The following is a 26708-nucleotide window of genomic DNA, read 5'->3' on the forward strand; positions in this document are numbered from 1 at the left end:
AGAACGCTCTTAGAAACAATTTGGAAATCTTGTCGAAATAAATATAGATTTTAAATCGTATAATTAGATACTTGCAAATATTTCCTCAGATTTGCGATATGTGTCGCTTTTCATATTACATATATCAATGAAATTAAACTCATTAAAATTTTCGCGCTTATTCTCTGCTAAACATTCCTGAATTTAACTGCCATTATGCTGCGCATGCGCGAGAAAAAGCGTCTCTGAAAACATCGGGGATAAGTAGGAGAGCGGAGGGAGAGGGTACGTTCGGAAATCCTATCCGTGGAGTAAAGTAGCTTTACTTGATCAGAATAAAGAAATCTTTCCCTCTGAAATTAGGTTGGCAATATACATATTCATAACTAATCATTCTCGTCGAACAATCGGTTTCCGGCCGTATACCGGATACGGGAGCGATTTGAGGTGGTGTGTTTGTGTTTGTCCTTATTTAAATTTATTTTTTATCATTTGCCCCTCCTTCCCTGTTAAAAGGTAAGATTGTATAGTTCGCTAAGAATTTTATATTTAATTGTCACTTGTTTATATTTGTTATAATCGTGATAGACCGTTTCATCAAGTGCCAATATCCGACAAGAATTTTTCCAATCTTTTAATATTTAACTGTCTTTTCTCTCATTTATTTATACCCACAATCGAGTATAGAAAACCGCGTTATTATATGCAATAAATATTAATTATAATAAACATGAATTATATATGAATTTCATATGATATAAAATTATAAATTTAGGCTATTCCGAGAAAGAATATCGAGATAATAAGAGAGAGAGAGAGAGAGAGAGAGAGAGAGAGAGAGAGAGAGAGAGAGAGAACAAAATATATTTGTATATCGAATTAAATTTTTGAATATATTTTTATTTTATATTCCTTTCTCTCTGTTTTTTTCTCGTATATTTTTATAATTTTATATTTATTTCGATTATATGAGTTTGCGATATTATTAATAAATCCATCTTATTTAGCTGCGTTTATTATAATTTCTCGCAATTTTCTTCTCTTGTCTTTAGAAAATAATTTTTCTTTCGTTCTGTCCAAATTCTACAAATAACGAAAACGGACGATTATATAGTAATTTAAACTGTCTCAAATATCTCTTCGTTTCCTTCTAAATAGACAAATATTTCTTCTTTTAGCTTAGCCAGCGAAATAATTTGAAACCGATTCCATGTGGACACCATATGGAGTCCATGTGTTATGCTGCGTTCTTATCTTATTCATACAAAGACGAGTCTCTCCTGGATCTCGTTGTGGACCGCTATCTTATCAAAGCCGAAAAAGACCTCTGACCTCTGTAAACACAAAAAGCATTGGGAGACCTTTAACATCTGATCCTCTCCCTCGTCATTCGGCCATTCGCCGACTAGCCAGCAACGGAAACACTTATTTAGCTGCACGTGGTGTGGATGCCACATACATTCTCTCTACCTCCGTTTTCATCTTCAATCAAGTCGCCAATCCGCACCCTGGTTTATCTCTCGGGTGGTTATCGTGGATATTTTTGTTGCATGGGAGAAAGAGCTCAGCTGCCGTGAATAACGACAGACTTTTGTCGATATCTTCGTAAAATTTCAAATTCCCATAGATCCAAGTGAAAACCTGAAATGTAATGTGAAAGTGGCAAAGAAAAACTGAAAAGAGACAGAAAGAGAAAAGGAGAATAAAAGTATAGTAACCAGTGTGCAAAAATCATTTATCGCAAAATTTCTCTTTCTGGCAGTGTTCATCGATTAATATTAATCGATCAGTTAGATAGCAACGCATCTTCCGAAAGACTGATATCCAACATCGAGGAATGAGGACTTGGGTAAGAAGGTGCCGATCTTGAAGAACCTCTCGAAGAGTCCGGAAACGATATAAGATTTGAGAATTGGCACCGGAAATCATGAGGGCAATACTGCTTTTTGCGTTCACATGTGCGGTATTAACTGCCGTGCGAGGAGGTAATTATCGGCAATTTCCGGTGTATTTATTACAACGTCCGGTATCTCATTAATTTGTTTGTTAGTCGTTATCAAGTGACACGGATGTCTTAAAATATAACAAGATAACACAAAAATTTCTATATTATATATTTTTTGTATTATATATTCTTAATTCTATTAACTGCATTATATAAAACCTCATGTAGAATGTTTGTTTAAATGTCTATTAAACTAATACTTGTGAAAGCAATTTAAATGTGAAATTATATTGTAATTTAAAAATTGATATAGTAAATATGTAACAGAGTTAATAATATATTTATAATAATATAACAATATGTTCATTTAAATATATAATTCAATCCTTATAAAAAAATTTAATTATATATACAAATTTATTTATTAAAATTTTTTTTTGCACAACTCTACAAAAAGTTTTTTAAATTATTTATTTAAATTGTTTATTTTTGTAATTTAAATTGTTATTTTTGTAATTTAAATTGTTTATTTTTAATACAATTAGCAATATTATTTTTCAAATAAAATCAAAATAATTAATATATAACAATATAAAACATTATAAATTATTAATATAGTGAATATGCTAATATTACATGTTACATAATATTTTTTAAATTTTTGTTTCCAGAGATTAGTACGGATTCTGTGCCGTGTGGTCGAATTAAATGCAAGGGTAATATTTTTATATATTCTATATATATGTGTATACACACACACGCACATGCACGCACGCACACGCACACGCATGCACACATTATACTAGCACATAATACAGTTTCTATTTTCATATTTCCGACTTTGATTTTATAATTTTCAGAAATTTATCGCTTATTCTATACCACGTTAGCATATTATTGAAAGAAGAAACGAAGATTCTCTTCTTTCTGCTGTTATAATTTCGTCTCATATTTTTCTTGCAAGAATTTCTAGCATTGCATCTTTTTAACATTGAAATCTTTTTTATTTTCTTTTCTTAAATGTGATTAATTTTAAAGAAAAATTATTTTGCAATCCGAAAGATAATCAATTTATATACATAAATAATTTTTATATACATAAATAAATTTGTAGAATGTTTCCTTATATTGTTTGTTGCATACATATAAGCAAATTCTAATTAAGTAGTAACTTAATAATTTCAATATATTAAATTAATCAATTTATAATACTTTTACTTTCTTTCTTATATTTTTATTTCTGTTTTTTTTTACATTGCTTAAATGTGAAATAATTGTGGCGTCACAGTTATGTATGTGCGTCTATCGAGGAAGAACTCTGATCTTTATTTTTTCTAAACAAATGCGTATTTGTATAGATAACAGATTACGAGGAAATGAAAATTATCTCAAGAAACAAATTATACTAGATATAGACGATCATAAAAAATATCTTTAAATGATAAATTTACTGACTGAATGTTATAAAAAATATTAACTAAACTAGTTAAAAAAAAATAAAATTTCTTTTTCTTTGTCTCATGTATTCTATTTTATATCTTAAATATTAAAAAATCTAATAAATAGAGAGAAAGTTGTTTAAATATGTATTCTAAAGTAAAATATTATGTAGGTTTTCTTAGATGATAAAGATTTTTTATACATTAAAACATAGAAAAAAAATATATAATTATGTAAATTATATAATATTAACATTGCATGTATGATAATATATCATGTATCTATTTCTTTTCAGTTCCATTGGAAAGAAAATTCAAATATCAAGAGGAAATTCATTATGTGTACACATACTCTGTGGACGTAAGCACAAATCTGGGTTATCGCCATACAGTACCTCATTATCTCGGAAATGATTCAGCCTTGCATATCGATGCTACTTTATCCGTGCATTTTAGCAGCCCCTGTGAGGGCACCCTTAAAATCCTAAACGCCAGCATTAGTCACGATCGTAGCACGTATAACGCCGAGTTCCCTGATCATGCCGGCTATGAATTTAAGACCAGTCTTGAGCGTTTTACATTGAAATTTACATTCGACGATGGGATAATCCACGAGTTGTGTCCGGATCGACGAGAGCCAGTATGGACGTTGAATTTAAAAAGGGGCATACTATCGATGCTGCAAAACAGCATGCGACGCTTTGACATAGACCACAATGTTAACGAAGTGGATGTTCACGGTGCCTGCGATACTGAGTATCATCTGTACGAGGCAAAGCGAACCAGTTTGATTGTAAAGAAAAGCAAAAATCTTGCCGATTGTGAAAACGGTCCCAAGTACTTTTCCGTAGTGCAGTCAAATCCTTACAGAAGTCCGCGAAAACTACATGGCCAATATGGATTATTCAAATCACGGAGCGATTGCGAGATTACGATTGACCATAACGTCTACGAAAGAGTAGTCTGTGACGAGATGCGATTGTTACAACCACTCTCTAATGGCGATAAAGCTGGTGCCAGAACCGATTCCCGGATGGTTCTTCAACTGATTCAGGAAACAAAGGAGACGAATTTCTTCGAGGAATTCGAAGAGAACGAAGAGAATGATGAAGAAAAAGATGAAGATAATTTTATTCAAGGTGTATCTCTCACGAAGAGAACCACGTTACTATATGACCATGCGAAGACGTTGAAGACCATGCACGGCGAGTTGAGAACCTCCAGAGACTTACTGAAAAGCATGTGTAGACTTACAGCGAATACCGATGAGTTGCAGCAGAGATTCTCTGAAATGTTTACCAAGTTCATTCATTCGGCTCGTTTTCTAGATTATCCTTTGTTGTCACAATTGTTCTCGAGAGCTAATAACATTTGCAAAACTGGAAAGTACGTAATTACTAAAAATATAATGTTTTTCAACTTTTCAAAAAGCATTTAAGTTTACAAATAATTAAAGAAGCTACAATAAAAATTATGATAAATTTATTTTGCTTCTTGATTATACTTGATATTTTCTGTTATTTAACAGGAAGCACGTCGTTGCTGCACTGCCATATCTAAACAGCAATGCCGCGGTGAATATGATGAAGGATTTAATAATGAAGAGATATGTTAATCAAGCAACTGTTAATGATTGGATCATTACTTTTGCTTTGTTTCCACGACCGGATCACGAGACCATCAAAGCTCTTTCGCAGCTATTGGATTTTCAGCATCAAATTCCCGATGCCCAATTTATTCTTAGCTACTCTACTATTATTCACACATATTGCAGAAACAATGATAACTGTATCGATTTGGAAGAAGTGGATACATTCTTATCGCATCTTCAACAGAAAATCTCACGAGGTTGCGAGCCTCGTCTTCACTCTCCTCCCGTGACGAAAGAGGTAAAATATTTATTTCTTGTTATTTATAGCAAATTCTAGTCATGAAATGCAAATAAAGCACGTTTTATATTTTCAACAAGAATAAAGCATGCACGGTCACACATACACACATAGTAAAAGAAATTTTTATAAAAATAATTTTCGTTTTATTCAAATCATAATAAGAATAATTATGTTAGAGGACGATAATAGATTTTTAAATATAAATATAATACAATTTTTAATAAATAATTAATTATTAAATATAGATTTAATATAATAATTAATAATTTAATATGATTGCAGACATTGGAAGCTTTGAAGGCAATCGGTAATATGGGACTTGAAACAAAGAGTTTGCGAAGAAACCTGAAGAAATGTATTGATGATACTGGCGGATTCTTACCTATGGAAATTCGCATTGCCGCCATTGATGCTCATCGTAGGTTGCCGTCCTGCGAAGAGACAAGAGACCAATTTTTCCTTGATTATTATCGTAATACAACATTAGATACAGAAATTCGTATCGCTTCTTACTTACAAGTAATGCATTGTCCTGATTACAATGTTATTAAAACCATCAAGCATACTCTTAAAATGGAAGAAGTCAATCAAGGTTTGTATATCAAAATATTAAAAAATTTATAAGCACTCGTAAATCTCTATTATAATATAACAAGAAAATATTAATACGATTTTGAATTTTTATTTTTGATTTGTTTTTGAATAATTTTAATTGGTTTAGATTAAATAAAGATAATTTAAATAAAGATATTAATTTATGCCATTTTTGTTTCTAATTTTTAGAAAAAATGTTTTTTATAATTTGTTTAAAATTATTTTCAGTCGGTTCTTTTGTATGGAGTCATTTAATGAATCTCTACAATTCTGCCTCACCTACCAGAATCGAAATTCAAAGTTTGTTAACAGATCGAGACCTTGATAATAAATTCAACAATGATATTAGAAAGTTTTCGCGTAACTATGAAAACTCTTTCTTTTCCGAGGAGTTTAATATCGGCGCAAATTATCAAACAAATTTAATTTTCTCGCCAAAATCATATCTACCACGATCGTTTAATTTCAACGTTAGTACTGACCTCCTCGGCCAATCCGTAAATTTATTTGAAATTACTGCACGAATGGAGGGCCTGGAATATTATGCAGAAAATCTCTTCGGTCCAAATGGTATCTATAGCAACGAAAAAGTTTCGAATCATCTTCGGAATTTTCTCAGATATTTTAGATCGGCACCGGAAAAAGAAAATTATTGGAATGATGTGAAACGACTACCTAATGTTATTGATAATAATTTCGATCATCCGAAAATTACTCTTGCTTATAAGGTATATGTATACATATGAAAGTAAATAATATAAAAATATGTATTTAGCTCGATATATTTTAAGATTAAATTAAATTTGCTAAAATATATATTATACATAACAATAATAAATTAATAGATATGTTATATATATATATATATATATATATATATATATATATATATAACAATAATAAAATAAATTCATCAATAAGATAATATATCGTGTATTTTTATGAACTGTACAAATTGTATAAGATATAATTTTTATACATGTTTTTATATACATACATACTCATTATAATAATATTATTTGTTTGTTACAAAAGATATTCGGAAATGAGTTGAAGTTTACGATATTGGATGGCGACAAGCAAGTGATGTCCGCACTAGCGAATTTCAATCCTTGGCAAAAAATGAAAGAATTTTTAGCCATGCAAGAAATTCTTTATGAAAAGACCGGAATGTTCTTAGATTCTTCTTACGTCGTACCAACAGGATCCGGTCTGCCGATTCGTTTGGATGTTGCTGGTTCCGCGGCTTGCAATTTCAAAATCTCAAAGATACTCAATAATGCTCGATTATCTGATAGAGAGTTCCAACTCACAGCCAATATCACTTCCAGGTTTGTTTATTCTTTATATATGTGGAGGAGTAGGATGTATACATGTCTTTGTATATGTGTGTATAGTACATCTTTGATATACTATAAATCTCAAAAATTATTTTATAATAAATAATAATTATAAATGCAATTATGAAAAAAATATGAATAACAATTTCTGAATATATTATATTTATTATGCGAGAAAAAAATCACATTTTACATTAATATATTTTCTATTTTTCTTTTAGTCAGTCATTTTTAATCAGTAATATTTATAATATTCTTTAATAATTAAAATTCTCTCTGTATAACTTCTATATTTGATTGGATTTTATTTAATAAACAATATCTCTGTGCATATCTCTTTCAAGAGAATAATTTATTTGTTATTTTATTTATATGTTTTATTCTATATTGTTATTTACTACAATACTTTTTGTTCTATTTTATTCTATTATGTTTTTGCAGCGTAAGTATCGATATAGTAGGCACAATGACTGTTGATGCTTTCTACAAATCTGCCGGGCTCAAATTACGAACAAACATTTACTCTTCCGGAATTATGCAACTTCATTTGAACTTAAATGATACCCGTTTAGTTCGCGTGAGCCTAGGTTTACCAAATCGTAAAGTAGATGTGCTCTCGTTGTTTTCCGACATTGCTTTCATCAAAATTAAAGGTGCCGAAATTGAAGAAAAGTCATTGGGCATCTTAGTAGTCAATGAAGATCAAAAGAATTCACGATATCCGATAGTTATACCCAAAAATATTGTCCACAACACTACCTGTAGTTGGGCCGCCTTAAACAGACTGATAGGTTTGAAAATGTGCACTGATTATCAATTCACAAATGTAACCAAAGACACTAAAGCACCTTATTTTATCTTAAATGGGCTCACACTCTTCAAGATCTCGTTGATTAAAGCTGATCCAACTGCTAAGAATTATGTATTGGAGTATAGCTGGAATAAGACTCAGGTAAGGTAAAAGTTATATGTAATTTCTCATTCAATTATAACATATTAGAAAATTTTGTATAATTTGTACAAATTTTTTTATAGATTTATAATTTTTTATAATTTTTCAATAATTAAATGATATTAATATTGGTAATGAAGATTATCCATCTCGTTTTTTTAAATATTAAAGCAAAAGATATTTCTTATAATTTTTATTAATATTCTTTTAGGAACATAACACGTTTAAGGTAATGTTCGATACACCTGGCTCGCAAGTGAATAGAAAAATAAGCGCTATTGTAGATTTTGATATAATAAATAATAACGTTACCGCTTTAATTCATTCGGCTGGTAATTCTTTGATTGCTAAAGGTTAGTATTTTTTCAATATATTCATTTTCTTCAAATTATGTAATTAATGAAAGTATTAAAATAATATCTTTAAAATTCTAGGCACATACAAACGTTCTGAAGATGAGACTTCCATAGATATCGGTTTTGATATCAATGGTACCAAGCACTTGGATGCTAGCGTGGGTTATACGAGGAAAAAATTCACTAATGGTTACACTTATCATCCTAAAGTCTATCTAACTATCAATAATGAACGCGTCGCTGCCATTTCAGGTAAGGTAAAAGTTTGTCATCTTTTCAAATGTTAGTTTCAATTTGATATATTATGAATAAATTAATAAATTTTTCTTTTCAATGTATATAAAATTGATATTAGAATTAATTTTATCATAAATATATATGTTACATTATAAAATTATATTATGATAATATATACAAGTAATACTAAAAAGATTTTTTTAATCATATTAGGTGCGATAAGAAACGCGCAAAAAAACAACATTTCTCAATTTGATATAGACTTGACTTTTCAAACAAAGCGAGTCTGGAGTAAACTAATCGGCTACATCGTTCAACGAAACATCAGTTTAGCCGGCGATTTTCAGTTAGATTATCAGTTGCAACATATGCCGAAAAGGGAGACTCTTCACTTGGAAGTCTCGCTATCTAACCGCTCATCAAAAACACTCACGCACAAGACTGCCGAACTGAAATTACAATCCACCGCTTATCCGCAACTCAATACCGTAATAAGCGCCTGGTATCAACAAGCTTTCGGGCACTTAGAGCTGCACGCCGAGATCAATTCGAATCCTCATCTCAAGGATGACCGGCATAAACTCACGGCGCAGCTTATCATCTCTTATTCGAAAATGTATTTTCAAAATCAAGGCACAAAAGTAAGCGCGCTGATAGCCATCACCAAACCTATTCAGAATTTGGATCTCAAGATGGGCATTAATCATTACGCCCTCGGCACCGAATCCAAGACCAATTTGCTCATAGGATATGCACCGGGTAAGGTGTAAACTTTATTATTAAATATATAAATACATACAATATATAATATATATTAAAGTTTTATTTGATTATAAAAATATTCAATAAATCTTTTCCATTTACAGGCAAGGAGATTAGTCTAATCATCAACATTATTATGCCGCGCAATCTGTTATTCTCCATAGAGAGCCATGCGAACCTGACAATTCCGAATTTCAATTCAATGTTGATCGATGCACGTATCAACGAGCGATCGAGACGTGAATACGAGTTAGATTTCTCTGGCACATGGTTCAGTGGCCACAACATTACCGCGCGCGGAACTTATTCCGATCGATCATCAGCTGTTATCATCAATCATCACTTGAAAATGATCTTCAAATCGCCGAGTTTCGTCGCTCCAATTCTGCTTAACTGCCACTTGTATCAGAATCACAGTGACCTCAGAGTCAGTCTATATGCCGAACAATTAGACTATGATAAGTATGCCTTTGTATTGAATCATACAATGTTGTCGACTACCAGTATAATGTCGTATATAGAAGCTAGATATCGTGGTAATGTGTATTCAGCGATGACGAATATCGATATCACGCGAGAAATTCGTTTAGAACTGCATTTAGACAAATGGCGGGACATACATTTGACCTTAAGTGGCATCAACGAAGAAAACCGACAAGAATTGGCAGCGGAAATCAAATGGGACGCCAACAGAGATCCCGCTTTGAAACTCGCTACAATATTACAATTAAATAAAGTGTTTCTAATGGATGCAGTTTCATCGGGGATCAAGCGAAATGCAATAATAACTTTAACTTATCCGGGTCGCCTAATAACTGGTTCTTGTGACTTGATTATACGTAATCCGCATAATTATTTGATAGATGTTACTGTGAATTGGAATCCAGAAAACGCAATCAAGATGTCAATCGGCGCGGACTATGATGTGCAACCAGAAGTAACATTTGTCAAATTGGAATCACAATTGTTAATGCCTTTCGAACAATGGAAAAAGACTTCTTTAAACATGAGGTAAAAGCATGCATTCAATTTTGAATTGTTTTATTTATGCGATAAAAAAATATATAAAATACTGTTATTTTTATCTTGTTTCACAAAATGTAAATTCGAATTTTATTCTTACTTCTTTTTGACGAACTTGGAAATTTAATTTCCAAAATTTTAATTATAGAAAAATAACTTTTTAACTGTTTTATTATTTTAATTCTATTATTGTTCGCAGATATCTAGAATTGTCAGATAGCGTTCAAGCTAGTATCAGTGCTTACTGGAAGGATTCTCATGTGATAACGGAATTCTATGCTAGCACAAGCGAGTATGACGACTTGAAAGAATGGCTAGCAAATTATGCATTGAACAGCACTCTACAGTCCAATTCGTGGGTAATTGTGAATATCACTCATAAGATATTACGCTCGGAAACAGCTGATACACATGTGCTGATCAAATATAATCCTGACAAAACGATTGACGCGCGTAGCATTTGGCACTTAGATAAGGAATCGGACAATGTGTTTAATCTTACCGGCAATCTGCACTTATACTCGCCTTTGGCAAACTACCGGAAGAATGAACTCAAATGTCAACTGCGTCTTATAACTAACTGGATGTTCTTCGGCGCAGCTAATCTCGAACTAGATAAACGCAAGTACACTGGCTGCTTGATCGGCGATCTCGTACGCTGGAAGGAATCTAAAGTGGAGTTCAATGTCACTACGCCGTTGAAAAAGCTCGCCTTTGTTCGTGGTAGATTCGGTCTGTCGGAAAGCAATCGGCATGCAGTAGCAGAAATTGTCACGCCGAATGGTCCGCTGGGCATCGAGGCACTGTGCCAAATCTTCACCGCTGCTTACGACTTCAATATCAAATTCATGCTAGCGACGCCCATTGAAGTGCTACAAAAGGCACTCATAGTGGCCAAATTAAATAGGCGCGAAGCCGATTTCAGGATTGGTTACAACAATATTACGGCAGGCTTTCTCGGTACTTGGCACTATCACAACATTACCGATTTCGATTATAGTTACATAGTACTCACACCATTAGAAGGTCTGCACGAATGCGGGGTGATTACCAAATTGATTGTGGTATATACAGAACTCGAAGGTATGCTAGACGTAGACACAGAATTCTCATTAAGACTGGCAAACAATAAACTTGGTGTCAAAGCTAAGGGCGGACCAAAACCTCCGCCTGTTAAGATTCCACTGAAGCCGGGAATTATATCCCCAACAGACGATTCTGATATCGATGAATTGGAAGAAGAAGAAGAGGAAGAGGAAGAAGATGAGGATGGCCTCTATTGGCGAGGCGAAATGCAGGTAATTTTAATTCAGATAAGATAAAATTCAAATTTTTATGTTAAATTTGAAATCTAATTTATACATAACATTAATTGAACATTTTTCTCTTTTCCTCTTTTCTCGGATATTAAAAATTATAGCTATGATATAAAAAATTATAACTATTATATATAAATAAATATTTTATATATATAATAAAAAATTAATTTAAATTAATTTAAAATTGAGGCATATTTATTCTCCTAATAAGAGAATATAATTATTAATTTAATATTACTAATATTATATTCGTTTATTCATTTATACATATATTTCATTCATTTATAGATATGGCTTGTAATAATCCCAGATATATCGGCAGAACTAGATATCGATACTGAAGGTGATACTTATAAGATTCTAAGCACAATACAATTGCCACCCGGCAAAATTATCATTGACGATAGCTTTTCCATGGAAGATGTTTTTCATATAAAGAATGATCTGCATATTGATTTAATGTTTAGCAGTATCAGAGAGATCACATCATTTTATACATTTTTAATTGATCCTGAAAAACTGACTTATCTTATGGAAATGAGTGTGAACGTTAGACAAAATATTACATGGATCGAGGTAATATTTTTATGTAAAATTAAAAAAAAAACATTTTTTAATACTTTTATATAATTAAATGAACACCCAGGTAGAACATGAAACTTATAATGACATCATTATGACGTCATCTAACAATAAGTCATTTTAGAAAAATCATAATGATCATTTGATATACTTTTGGCAATGTTTTGGTAACTTATTAATATCATTTTTATATATATTACGCAATTACTTGTTTAATTATTTATGTATATTTTAATTATATTTAAGCAACATAATCTTTTTAAAATTATATAATGCGATTATTGAACTTAAAAATTTATGATTCTTTTTGTCATCTTTAACTCATTTTTTAATCATTTTTGTTTAGGTAACTTTTAAATGATAAATAAAATCATGATGACGTCATAATGATGTCATTATGAGTTTCATGTTCTACCTGGGCAAATCAAATATACATATAAGTAAAGAAAATGTAAAAAATCAAATACATATCAACCAAATACATACAATAATAAAATTTTATTGTTATAGACCGGATTTCACGGCAATTATACATATCAAGGCGGCATGAATGATAAGAAGGCACATTTCGTCAGATTAAATATAAAAACACCTTTAGAATTTCTTAAGGACTTTCGTAGTAACGCAATTCTCGAAATCGAAGGGAATCTATATAAAAGTACAGTTACAATTCGTGAGAATCAATTAATCTTGGATTTATTTGGAAATATAAAGGTAAATTTTTTGATTCTTAAAATATTTACGAGTAAAAATATTTGCAAATATGAAAATATAAAAAGAAATTTTATATTAAACTTTATATATATATATATATATTATTTATTTATTTATTTATTTATTTATTTATTTATTTATTTATTTAGTTTTATATTTGTATGTATTATAAATTTTAATTTACATATAGATAGAGAAAGCTTTGTTTGATATAATGATTTCTGGTGCAATCGATTCACCCCTTATGAAAATACCAAAAACTACAATCGCCGCAATAAAGAATTTTACCGGTAATAAAAAGCAACTTAAATTCAATGCAAGAATCGAAGAGCCTGTATCAAAATATGTAAGTATTAATATTTGTAATTAGGTTATAAGTTAATAATTAATTTGTTATTCGCGATTAATGTTAGTTGTAAGTCTTACATAAAAATTAAATATTATTATTATCTAAATAAAATAAAATTCAAATTCAAATTATAATTTTTTTCAGACATCCTTCGAGTCTGCCTGGCAAATAGACGAACATCTTATGCAAGCTTCTGCAAAATTAGAAAGTTGGATAAAGGTTTTAGAAGCACTGGAAGCTGACATTCTATATAGCAATGCGATTCGTGTAAATAATACCGCTAAATTGAACGTACGCGTAATGCATCTCGGCAATCAAGAATATCAGCTAGCTGGAAATCTAAATAATGGTAAGATCGATGCCGATCTACATACGCCGCTGTCGCAAAAGCCTCATTTCCAGTTCCACGGAGATTTAAGACAGATTAATGAATCATTGTACGATGTTAGAGGAGAATTAAAGGACCAGCTGCAAGTAAAATCTTATGATGTCAGCTCTGTTATCTTCGTACAGAACGATACTTTGGCTTCGATAGATGTGAGAGCTGAGCCGAAAAGCGCAAACACCGATCGAATCATTTTGAGATTGAAGAGGAAGACATACGGTCTTTTGTTAGATGTCGACAGTGGGTCATTTAATGGTACCGTCGATGCAAATATTCTCAACAGTCTAAATTGGGATGTGAGAGTTCACACGGATATTGAAAAAGCTAATAAAATAGATACTTATCAGCTGAATACTTTCATGAACGTGCAAGTAAATGGCAACGCCACTCTGTACATTCAAGCCGAGACACCTTGGAATGATAGCAGAATTATGACGGTAAACGGCAATATGATGTTGACCAACACGAGCGGTAACGTTCAGCTAAATCATCGATTGAATGACGATAAATGCCATGCAGCTATTCAATGGAAACTAATGTACATGGAAGATATGTTATTGAAATTGATCGCAGGATATGACACCGCAAATCTAGGCAAGAAAGAGCTTTCGACTCATGTATTCTTCAAGAATCTTGATCGATTATATAGAAATATCGATGTAAGTTTGGATTTAGACATTGATCGAAAAATGTGGGAGTTCGAAACGAATGCAACCATAAGTTTTCGCAATATGCAAAACATGGACGCGGTATTCGTTGTGAAATTGCCACCTCCGAATAATGATGACCATCGGTTCTTGATCAGTTACCATACTAACAAGGAAATGCAGGATATTTCTTATGTACTGGGCTACAATGCTATTCAAGCGAAGAGTAATTATGCTTCGGATGGATCGGTTTGTATTAATAAATAATATTTTTTAATATTAATAAATAATAATAAAATTAATCTAAATAATACATATTTAAATAGCTTTTACTTTATGAAAAGTATTTATATGGACTGAGAGAGAGAAAGAGAGAGAGAGAGAGAGAGAGAGGGAGAGAGAGAGAGAGAAATATAAAACTTTTTAAAATATATATATTTAATTCTCTTTTAAGAAAAACTACAAATTTTTAAAAAGAAACGTATTAGTACAAAAATATTTTTAGAAAATTTTAAAATAAAATTTTCCCATTTAAATTATATTTTCTTTTTTGTTATCTCTTTCTTGTATATTTATATGCATAATTAAATTAAAACAAAAATATTTTATTTTTCTCAAGTAATAATGATGTAAAATTTTAGATTCATATGGCTACGCGTGATATTAATGGGCACTTGCGATTGACATGGGGTTTACTACCAACGCAATCTGTGAACAATCTCTTTAATATCACTTTCAATAAAAAGGAAATTGAGCTCAAGTATTCTTTATATACACCAAAATTTCTGCAAGAAGAAACGCTTGTATTCCTCTTTAGTTACGACGCTAATTCCGCTGAACGAACTTTAATTAATGCTGATCTCTTTTATCCTTCAAGACAGCAGATTGGAACTGCAAGAATATTTTATAAAAGTTTAATCAACATTAATGGAACTATTAATGCTTCCATATCTACGCAGAATTTATTTTTCATCGGATGCGATTTTATTGTACTTACCACTTTGTAAGTAAATCTATTATATTATAAAAAAAGAAATATATGTATATAATAATTCATTGAGTCACAATATAATGTTTAAAAATCAAAACTTTTCTACAAATAATTAATAAGTAAATTAAATAACTTAATAATTAATTATTTTATTTTATTTTTTTTATTTCCTCTAATTATTGTTTCTTTTACAGGAAGCAGAATAAGAGATTCATCGAGTGCTTTTGGCCTAATAATACGGCTTTGCTCAACTCTGATTACACTTATTATAGCGAGCGATTAGATTCGAATCTAGAGGGTATTTTGCACGTAGAAATTCCTTTGACTGCTCGTCATATCGGTCATCTAACTTACGGTTATAAGAAACGTCCACAGGTCACCACAGGCCATTCAGTCTTGACGTATAACGATCTGCAGATGTTACATGGCCAATATAATTCAAAGAGTGAATCGCGGGCTGGTTTCGATAAAGAGCACATTCAAATTACTGTGCAGAACGTTTATAGACCTATAGGTATCGTCTACGTGAACCAATATGAATATAGTGGTGGAAACGAGGGAACTAACTATCCCACCATCGAATTCAAACAAGTAAATATTTATCGATTAGACAACAGCTCGGTCTTTAACATCACCGGTGAATCCAGGATTCGAACTACTCATACCGGCCAGGACATCCATTTGAAAGCGATACATTTGAACAAAACGATTCAATTAAAGATAGATTATCAGGTATTGCCTGGCGAGTTCGATCAAAATACGTGGTTAAGTTTAGCCGAGGATGCCTGGGTGTCTTATCATATAAACATCCTGAATAAAACCACCGAAGATATGGATAATCAATTCCTCATCCTTAGTTTATCTTATCCCTCACGAAACTTCACTATAGATGGCTTGTATAAGATTACCAGCGACGAAGTAAGCTCCGAAGCAAACTTACAATGGGAACATGACGATGAGAAGTCGAGGATCGTTGGTGCCGCCTTCAATTGGACGAATGACAATATCACATCCGTAGAGAACCAACAGCAAGTCGTATTGAGTTTTCGACATCCGACTTTTGAAAAGAATGTCACGTTAAAGGGCATACTAATGAAAAGAGATCATAGGGATTTATTAAACGCCGTCTTCGTCGCGGATTATTCTACCAACGAGAACAAGTTGTTAACATTGTCCGCCCTGTTGAGAGACGAGAGTGATGCATCAAGCAGGAAATATCTCTATAAAATAACCGGCAAGCATGTTAATATTAGATTAGACCTCGATATCGAAGGATTCGTTCGCAGACAAGGATATATGTTGCTCGAAACGGTAAATCACGCTCGATACATGCGCGGCTATACATCGAGTGAAACTGGAGAATTGATCGGTCGAATCGATCGAAAATCGAAAGAGATATTTTTCCGACGAGTAAATAATGATGCAATTAAGTATTTCGCGATCGGTTATTATCCTTCATCTTCTCGTTACGTCATGAATGGTAGCGCTATCAACACACCGGAACTCAACGCTACCGGCATTTTCTTTTTGGATCCTAGTGAGAATCTTATCTGGTCGATGGTTAATTACACGCCCGGTGAGTTTATGAAAAGTTAGAAATTTTTAAAAGAATTAATCATTTATGTATATATCGAAATAAGAAAGTATATATTAAATTAAATTAAATAAGATTTTAAATAAAAAAATAATAAAATGTTATAAATAGTCTTATTTAAAATTTTTAGAAATAAAAATGTATCTATTTTATTTTATTTTATTTTATAGAAAACTTTTGAAATTTTTTTACAAATATTTTAAATAAATTTTTCGTTGCTTTTATTTTCTTTTTAAATACATATTTTAAAACTAAAATTGAAACAATTCTTTTTGAGTTCTTTATCCGTTTTTTTTACATTCTACATTGTTCTATAGATGCACAAGTAAGTTTAAGAATGCATGGCAATATTCCGGATGCTCGAAATGCTATATTTAACATTTGGAGAACCTATGATGATGATTTAACAATTTCGGACGTTTCATTCTACTTGAAATTAAATCATTCAAGACTTGTTACTTCAACTTTGCGATGGCGGCCCGAACTCAGGAGTGATATTATTGTAAGTTAAATATACTATATTAATTTAATGCAATATAATTATTTAATATATTTATTTAATGTAATGTAACATGAATATATTTATTTAATTATTAATTTATTTATGCAATATAATATGGGATTATGATTACTTGCAGATTGCTATAAAAACAACTTTTAATGAAATGTGTGAAAACATAAACAATGATATCGATTATTGGAAACAATATATAAAAAGTGAAGTATTAAATTCCATTACAGATGTGTGGGAAGACGCTCAGCAAGATATTTCAGGTTTTCTTGACGATTGGTAGTAAGTATTTAAAAAAGTAAATGTTAAATAACTATAATATTAAAGTAGATATTTATTACAATAAATTTAGATAAATAATAAAAATGAAACAATAAAATAAAAACAAATTAAAATAAAATTTAATTTCTGTAATTATATATTATTATATCTTTATATTATATTTGTTTAGTGATCTAAAGAATCTCGAGCATGACTTTGAAGATCTCAAGGTATATTTGAACAAATCCTATAATGCCAATCACTTTTACATCAAAGATGTCGTTGTTCTCGGGATATATGTCATCGATGAATTGTCCTTGCGAAGTCATATTCAGTCTCTTCCTAATATTATCAACGAGATCTGGGGAATAATGGGCGATTCTGGCGAAGCCTTGCGCAATTCATTGCTCTGGCTAATCGAAACCATTAAAAATGCTTATCACAAAATATCTGATATTATCATTGCTGTATTAAGAGGTGACTCGTTATCACAAGTGGCGAATATAATAGAGAAGCTGATTGAGAAATACGACATGTTCATCAAGGATCTGCACGTATCTTTCATTAAGTACGTTGAAAATCTTTGGAATACAATTTCTTCATCCATCTCGGAACAATGGTATCGCTGCTTGAAGTTAATGGAACCTTTATTTATCCGACTTATTCATTATCTTGAGACAGTCGTCTGGAAAGCGAGCAAAGAAATGGTTGACTTCTTGTACGACCGTAAAAAAGAAATCATTGCATCGCCGTATTTCGATCGTTTTACCAACTTTACGCAAGATATCGACAAAATCTATCGCGACATTAAAGCAAATGATATAGTGACCAATGTGTACAAATATTCGAGTCTAATGATACAGTTCATAAAAGAACGCTACTTTACCTTTGTACCATTCGGTAAAGAACTTAAAGATGTCACAGATGAAATCATGTCAGAAGTAAAGGAGCTTCGAAAACTACCGTCAATCAACTACGCTCTGGAGAAATTCGAGCAGATGTACGATAGAATCGGCTACTTCTGTGAGTACTTTGAAGTCAGGACTAAGATAGAAAGTTTTATCCGGCTGGTGCACTCCAAGATTATGGATATCAGCCAAACAGCGTTACAAGCAGAAAATCGCTACAGGGAAGCTAAGACTATGTTCATCTTCGATCCTAATCAGGGTCTGATGTGCTTGGAGCAGAAATTACCCATGTCTTGGCACGCCTTCAATCAGACGCCTGAATTCCAGGAGATACCAGAAATCAGAGCAATTATGGACATCAAAAAATACTTTGTTACCTCGAACACTACTTTTTGGAGTCTTTATTATCAGTATAAACCATACTCGGAGCTGTCAAACTGGTTACCGCCATTCAAAGGTTTGTTTAACAAAATTAAATTATAATAAAAATTAATAATATTAATTATTTCTTGATTGTTTTTAGCTTTTTCTCTTATATGCTCTTGCTTTATATTTGTGCAATTATATGATCGTATAAAGTGAAAATACAAATGAAAGATAAATATCTAACATATTTTATGTCTTTCATTTGTTTGCTCTTGTAGGAAAGCAAAAAAAAACAATAGTTACTAGAAAATCCGAAAATAATTGATATAAAAAATTCTTTTATGATTATTTTAAATTTAGTTAAATACATATTTGTCTTGATTAGATTTACTAAAATTTTAATAAATAAATCGGAAAACTAATTTTATTTTTAGTAATATAATAATATTTCATAATATTTAAATAATATTTCATTCTTTTAGCGCAAGCCATGATTATCGGCTCTCATCATTATATTACTTTTGATGGACGTTACTTTGATTTTGCTGGAAATTGTACCTATTTATTAGCAAAGGATTTTGTACACAATACTTTCGCGATTTTGGTGAAATATAATATACAAGCCGAAGGGATCACTCATCAGATCATAGTATTGATTGGAAACAACGCTATCGAACTGGATCTCTTCAACGATGTTAGTATAAAATTTATTATCATAACAAGAATTAAATTAAAATTTCAATCAATTTCACCTAAAAAGAAATATTTATAATAATTATATATTTCATATTTAATAATTGTGCGTGTACGCAGCACATACCATATCATATATTATTTTACAAAAAACATATCTGTGCCTCGAAAAATAAAAAATTTAGCAAAGGATATCTATCATATTTTTTTATCGCTTTTTCATTATAAGATAAACTAATATTTTTAATGATACGGAATATACTTAATTGATGTTTTAATATAAAATACAATGTATTTTTCAGACAACGAAGCTAATCTCCCAATCATCCGGTACTACGACGAATCTGCAGCTGCCGATAGAATTGGATCACGGCACGACATATGTTTACCAAGAGGAGAACGTGGTAACGGTAGAACGTAAGCACAACCAATTCCGGCTAGAGTGTAATCTCAAGTTTAATTTGTGCACTTTGGAACTGTCTGGCTGGTATTATGGGAAAACTGCTGGTCTCTTTGGTACAATGAGCAACGAACAGTTTGATGACATCCTGGGATCGGACAAACTATTTTTAAAAGATACCGGTAGTTTCGCTCACAGCTGGTCTATCGACGAAAATTGTGCTGATACGATGAATCACGCCAACAAGATCCAACATCACGACAACGTAATATTCAAGTTCTGTGATGAGCTGTTCATGAATAAGAGCTCGGAATTTGGCATCTGTTTCGGTGTGATCGATCCATTTGTATACGCTAGTATGTGCCTGAACAGTTTCACCGAAGCCGAGGCATGTACAGTGGCAATATCATACATGCAGATATGTATGTTCCGCGATACTTACCTGAGAATACCCGATAAGTGCACCACATGCACCATGATGGACGGTAGCCAAGTAACCGAAGGCGATTTCAAACGATTGGAGGAAGACAAAGTGCCCCGATCGGCCGATGTGGTATTTATTGTCGAGGCAAAGAGCTGCAATCGCGATACGAAATTAAATAGCAGCATGGAATTGTTAATTACACAGCTCGACAAGGAGCTGAATGACCGAGGTCTTACGGGAAATCGATGGTCCTTGATAACATTTGGCGGTGACAAAGTGCACGATCAACCCAGAAGCATCATTCTTGACGGACAGATTTTCACGAAGAACGTAGCACGCTTCGTCGATTATTTAAGCTATGTACCAGTAGGCAGCGGTAGTCAAGACATTTTCGCTGCGATTGGATTTGCTTCGCGGCTCGTTTTCAGGGCTGGCGTGTCAAAAACCTTCATATTGATGCCATGCTCGCATTGCGAACCGGAGAATCAAACGGTAAATTTTATTTTTAAAATGTTTATTTTTAAAATTTCATGAAATTTTTAAATTGGAATTCTATAATTTAATTCACCTTTTTTTACTTCAGCTGGAGTACTCTGTATTACACCAAGTATTGTTGGAACATGATATCACTCTTCACATATTAATGGATGGCGATTTCCAATTTGAGAAGGAGAAGATTGGCAAGATGTTGTATGGCTTGGACGCGACCAAATCGTACACTAAGAAAGACTTTCGAATACTAACCGGCGACATAGATCTACGAAGACAGGTCAAACTTTCCAAGAACGTGCTAGGTTACTGCACACCACTGGCCTTGGAGACGAACGGCACGATATTTAGCGGCGATAAACTGCGTCGTGAGAAGTTAACTTTAATTAAAAAATTTGCGAGCGTTTTCGCAAAGAGAGTCGCTTTTACAGCTGAGCCAAATAAATGTCAACTGTGCGAATGCACTGCTGATAATAATGGTGTTACACAGATGGAATGCATGCCCTGTGTATATCCAATGCCCATGCATGTGGATTACGTGAGTGTACGTACACAAATTTTACAAAAATTGTCAAAAGTCAAGAAGCCTTAAATAGCGAAAAATATTTAAAAAATATCTGAAAATTTTATAAAAAAGCATTCTAAACATTTTTATTATATTCAATATTTTTCTCATATATTGTATATCTAATGAAATTATTTTCCTTATATTATGTTACAGGAAACTTTTAATCTCAACGAATCACTCTCGATGATGCCGCCATTAGATAGCATTGATTATGGCCAAATCGATATAGAGGACGATTGAAAGTATAAAACATAGTTAAATAATGATTAGATGTTAGATGACTCGCCGGTATTAATCATATTTATTTACAATATTCTTTGTAATATAAGATAAATATCTACTTCCCTTTCTTACTTCCAATTCAAAATTTGTCTTATATTGGAAGTAATATAAAATATATATTAAAATCATATAATTACATTAATAAAGTTATATCACGATCATTCAAGTATTAATAATTATAATTTAGAAAAAAATTCATGACTATCGTTGAAATATAATTATAAGGCTATGAAGGAGGGGAAGTGTGGTATGATCATTATGTAAAAGCACAAAACACAAGGTCGATATATAAAACTTTCTTGTCTATATATATATTATCTGTATATAATATGTGTCTGAGACTTATATATATATAAAAATGTAATGCAAACCGGGAAATGGCAATTGATTCGCGTTACACTCTTTATGCGCACACGTGCACGCATCTTAAATCGCATTTATATCTTATTCCAAAGTAGAATATGGCGAATATATTCGAACATCTGTCTCTTCGCGAAATTCTCCCAATGTAACAAAGAAATAAACCTTATAACGTACAAAGTAAATCGAATAAACTTAATGATCAACGCGGAAACAAAACGTAAAAATGTTTCGCGTATTTCGGAAACTTTCAATATGGCCGTGATAGATTGAACGTCACATTATATATAGCGACGATAGAGACGGAAGAAGAGAGCCGGCGCGTTAACACAATACTACCAGCCCCTCACAGTTTGGCCACTATATTCATAATAACATTAACCCAAATTCGTTAACTGAACATGGTCACCTAGCCGTAGTATCATAAGCTTGCAGGTGATTTGGCGCGTCGGCGAATGCGTATTTTAATTTGTATGCTTCGGCTACTAGCATGCCGATCTCTGAATCCGTCCAGTTTTGCGTGGGCAGGTTTTGTAGCATTAACATTAGCCCCTGTATATTAAAATTAAGTCAATTAAGCAAAGATCGAGTTTTAAATTTAAAATTAACATACAGTAGTGAATTGAGAGATAAATTACTTGAAAATCAGGTTGCAGAAGTAAATGTCGTCTCCAAAGTAGAAGAAAGGCCGCGCATACATAGAGCTGAAACGATGCGAATCTATCAGACTCTGCTAGATAAGTATCCCACAATCGAATGGTACAATGAAGCGGGATTTCTCTGGTCAGTAAATTGTTCATCCATCGAAAGGAGAATTGTAGATAATCCACCCCGTGCTGATGTAAATGTTGATGCAATGGTGCTGAGTGGAATGACAGTTGCATTAGAAGAAAAAAAATGCGAACATTTAATACAGTATGTATATAATTTGTTTTTATCGAGATATTCACCATCGATTCTTTGTATCAGTTCCTTCAACTGATTTACTTTGTGCTGAATTCCCAATTGAGCAAATATATAGTTGTCCTGTATACCATCCAAGAATTTTGACAGACACCAGAAGCTATCTGCTTCGATGATGTCGCGCTGCTCCTTCGACAGCGACGCTACATCATAATTTTCTAGATCCTGCCAAGCTTGCACTGGTATCGCCTCTTGCAAGAAGACTAAGAAGAAGGGCGTCACAAGATCATTCATACCCTATAATAATGATTGATATATCAAATCAATTTTAATTTCTTATAATATAATACAGTAGATGGTTTAATAATAAACACCTGAACATAACCAGATGCGGGATGCCTGATCGCCCAAATATACAATATTCTTTCGAATATCAGTTGCACTGTCGTTTGCTGAAATAGCGAGATGAGTGGTGACATTCTAGGAATATCGATGTGAATTTGACGATATGTATCTTGAAAGCCTTCATCTCGTTCGACATCATAATATTGCTTGACCAAATTCCAATAGTCTAGTCGTTTGCGCTCCAATGCATGTTGTCTACGTTCTAGATTAGCTGGCAAGTATTCCTACAATATTACGACCATGGTCGCTTATTGCTTCGCCGTAGAAGTCGTCGTGTTCGATAATGTACAAATTGTTTACCTTCGCTACTTACAGACAACAACCTCCAAGTGACAGAACGTAATTTGGCAGGCACACCCGACCATGACAAGTGTCTTAATTCGTCCAAATTCAGAACGGACGCTTCCAAAAGTAATTGAAACTTGTCCACTTTACTTTCACCATCTAAACAGATTCATAAACGATTCTTAAATCCCGTGTCTTAAGGATTGCTGCTGAATATGCGACAAATAGATTCACACCTTGCTCCTTTGAAGGTATAAAAAATTTATTGGGAGCATTTGTTTGTCTTAATGGTTGGGGTCTACCAGGAAATTGTGTTGGTTTGTGCTGAGGTGATACACCATACTTCACATCTATATTTTCACTGGGATGTTGACTATTATTCACTTGGAAATTCAAATTTACATTGCGTAAATGTAATGGCTGTACTGCTAATCTTTGAAGGGCCTCCGCCTTTTTCTCTTCTGGAATAATTTCTTGTTGAACTACTTTGGTATTTGCCTGTAGCAATTGCGAACACTTATTGCTAGATCTATGATTGTTGATAACACTAAGAGCTGCTGATTGGCTGACTTTCTTCGATATCTTCACATCCGAAACTGTGCAAAATTCATCATCCCCCGAATCCCATGCATCATCTACGCTCTCCTGAAAATCTTGAAAAGAAGTGGAGCCTCCACTTCCACCTGTACTACCACTACTATTAGCAATATTAGTCAAATTGCTAGATCCAATTGCCGTGGAATTAAATTTATTGTGTCTAATATCCTGCTTCAGACTTGGCCTTCAAATAAATTAATCAATGACTTAATAAGTATATTGTAAGCAATTCTTAGCACAAATACACAGAAAAAATCTTAGACAATATATACCTTCCTGGCACCGCACGTGTGTTCTTCTTCCAGAAAGACTGATGGGTTGAAAGGGTTTGATGATGATAGCCTTGATTTTCCATAATGAAAATCAAGTTAACTAGCACCAAATAATTTTTCAATACAGTTACTACAGTATGAGTAGCTCTTCATGCCCCTCAAGCACAAGCACTGAAAATCTGTAAGAATCAAAAATTTGTCCTTTTCTTTGCAATATTATAATAAACATTGTGTATGTATATGTGCATGACATGATATGCATAACAAAGAGATGTAAGAGATGCTCAAGAAAGATAATGGAAAATTATGTTATAAACTGTGTAACAATTAGCATTCCAGCAAAAGTATAAAATCCATAGATTTCATATCTTTTATAGAATATAAGAATTATCAAGTATAGAATACAAATTCTTCTTAGATTGAGTATGATTGATAATGGCACAAGTATCACAAGCGATGTCTAGAAAAGAAATAAAAGGTCGAACAAGGGAGAATATATGATGGAAAAACTGCGGATTCTTCAAAATAACAAACGTATAATCGTAACATATGATTTCCTGGGAACTCGATGCACGACAATAATATCGTACAATTCCAAGGCGACAAAGCCCTGACGTGCCATAGCGCTGTATTCCTATAATTAAATTACACAAACGCACTTTGCGAGCTGACAGAAATACACGTCTACGCAGTGGAAATCTGACTGTTTTTGCAGCTGAGAAGGTTATGTTGCGTAAGTTGCGTCGGTCGATGGTGCGAGAGAAGCTGTGATCAAAAAGAGGACGAGAAGAGGATGCGGAGACGAGACACGCTTCGCCTACATCTTTCGCTGAATGACGGCGGCGAGATGATTGAATCTCGATCTCCCGCGAAAGCGAGTCGAAGCGAGCCTAGTTTACGGTCTAATCGGGCCTCCGGATATGTCAGTTGGAGTATCTTCTACTGCGGCCGCGACCTCGCGACGATGACGTCGTCGTCGGAGTGATTTTTTTTTTTTTCGTCGTCACGATAGATCGCGATTTTGACGCATTCTCTCTCTCGCGCGCGTCTTTAGAGGACGCTCCGAAAACGCCCTTCGGAGCCACGATCGGTGACTCTGCTCGTCGCAGTCGTCGCGTCCAAGCGATTACATACGGCTTTGACGTATGATCATCTGACGCGAGCGCTGCTATCACGAGCGCTGCTACCTCTAGTCTCAGGTCTTCATTATTTTGCAACACATCTCTTGTGTACTTTTTACGTAAGATTGAATAAGTATATATCTTAGAAAGCTGGAGAAAAAGAAGGAGGAAAGATAAAAGGAGCTATTACGAGAAAGAAAAAATATGGAAGATGCAGTAAAAAGAGCCTGTGCATCGCTCTTTTTAGACCTTGCCTTTTGTTTCCTTCTGGCATTGTATTATGATTACGATTAAATATAGAAGTGATCTCAGTCTGATGAGATTCAAGATTCGTGTTTTCAATCAATTTGTGTTTTTTTTCAATAATCAAGAGATATGTATATACATATGATGTAATATTTTGTATTTTGTAGTTTATCCAGTATCAGGTTTCTTGTTAATATATTCGTATGCGGAAATTAAAATTTAATGCAGATAGCACGTACATACGTGTCAAGCAATAATTATACTACTATATATATGTATATAAAATTGTATTCCATCCGTGAGAATTCCATTTTTATTCAAGGCCAAGGCCAAAGTTGATTTTGAAATTCTCGATAAATATAGCGATTCAAGAAATTCCTACTATAATTTGATAATATATTAATTAAATAAAATAACTATATAAAAGATCATTATCTTAATTTTTAATTTTTTCAAGAGAGAGAGAATTTCATAAAAATTATATAAAATTTCATATATTGTATGATCTGACAAACAT

General features: G+C 32.7%; 2 protein-coding genes across 5 annotated transcripts; one reads left to right on the forward strand and one right to left on the reverse strand.

The window, feature by feature from the left end:
* The first annotated feature begins 333 nt into the window (after positions 1-333).
* LOC105250349 lies at positions 334-22679 on the forward strand. The gene is made up of 27 exons (XM_025408362.1): positions 334-495; positions 1158-1964; positions 2596-2640; positions 3660-4749; positions 4892-5252; positions 5538-5847; positions 6078-6577; positions 6885-7180; positions 7631-8141; positions 8353-8494; positions 8576-8749; positions 8948-9493; positions 9601-10507; positions 10719-11817; positions 12127-12414; positions 12931-13134; positions 13325-13480; positions 13628-14764; positions 15157-15518; positions 15701-17082; positions 17418-17602; positions 17739-17893; positions 18063-19237; positions 19629-19840; positions 20142-21155; positions 21247-21696; positions 21874-22679. The coding sequence occupies exons 2-27, from the start codon at positions 1907-1909 to the stop codon at positions 21958-21960; spliced, it is 12846 nt and encodes a 4281-aa protein (XP_025264147.1). The 5' UTR covers positions 334-495; positions 1158-1906; the 3' UTR covers positions 21961-22679.
* LOC105250344 (TBC1 domain family member 22B) lies at positions 22653-25995 on the reverse strand. 4 transcript variants are annotated; one of them, XM_020027272.2, is made up of 8 exons: positions 25724-25995; positions 24825-25003; positions 24192-24736; positions 23984-24114; positions 23640-23894; positions 23313-23562; positions 23001-23224; positions 22653-22914 (listed from the first exon to the last, which is right to left on the reverse strand). In XM_020027272.2, exons 2-8 carry the CDS (start codon positions 24905-24907, stop codon positions 22768-22770), a joined length of 1635 nt encoding a protein of 544 aa, XP_019882831.1. In that variant the 5' UTR covers positions 24908-25003; positions 25724-25995; the 3' UTR covers positions 22653-22767. The 4 variants fall into 4 exon arrangements, with proteins under 4 accessions (XP_019882831.1, XP_011254675.1, XP_011254674.1 ...); XM_011256373.3 differs by having other exon boundaries at positions 25646-25995; XM_011256372.3 differs by having other exon boundaries at positions 25484-25995.
* Between the last annotated feature and the right edge of the window lie 713 nt (positions 25996-26708).

Source organism: Camponotus floridanus, unplaced genomic scaffold, assembly GCF_003227725.1.
Source record: "Camponotus floridanus strain SB8 unplaced genomic scaffold, Cflo_v7.5 scaffold204, whole genome shotgun sequence".
Lineage (NCBI taxonomy): Eukaryota > Metazoa > Arthropoda > Insecta > Hymenoptera > Formicidae > Camponotus > Camponotus floridanus.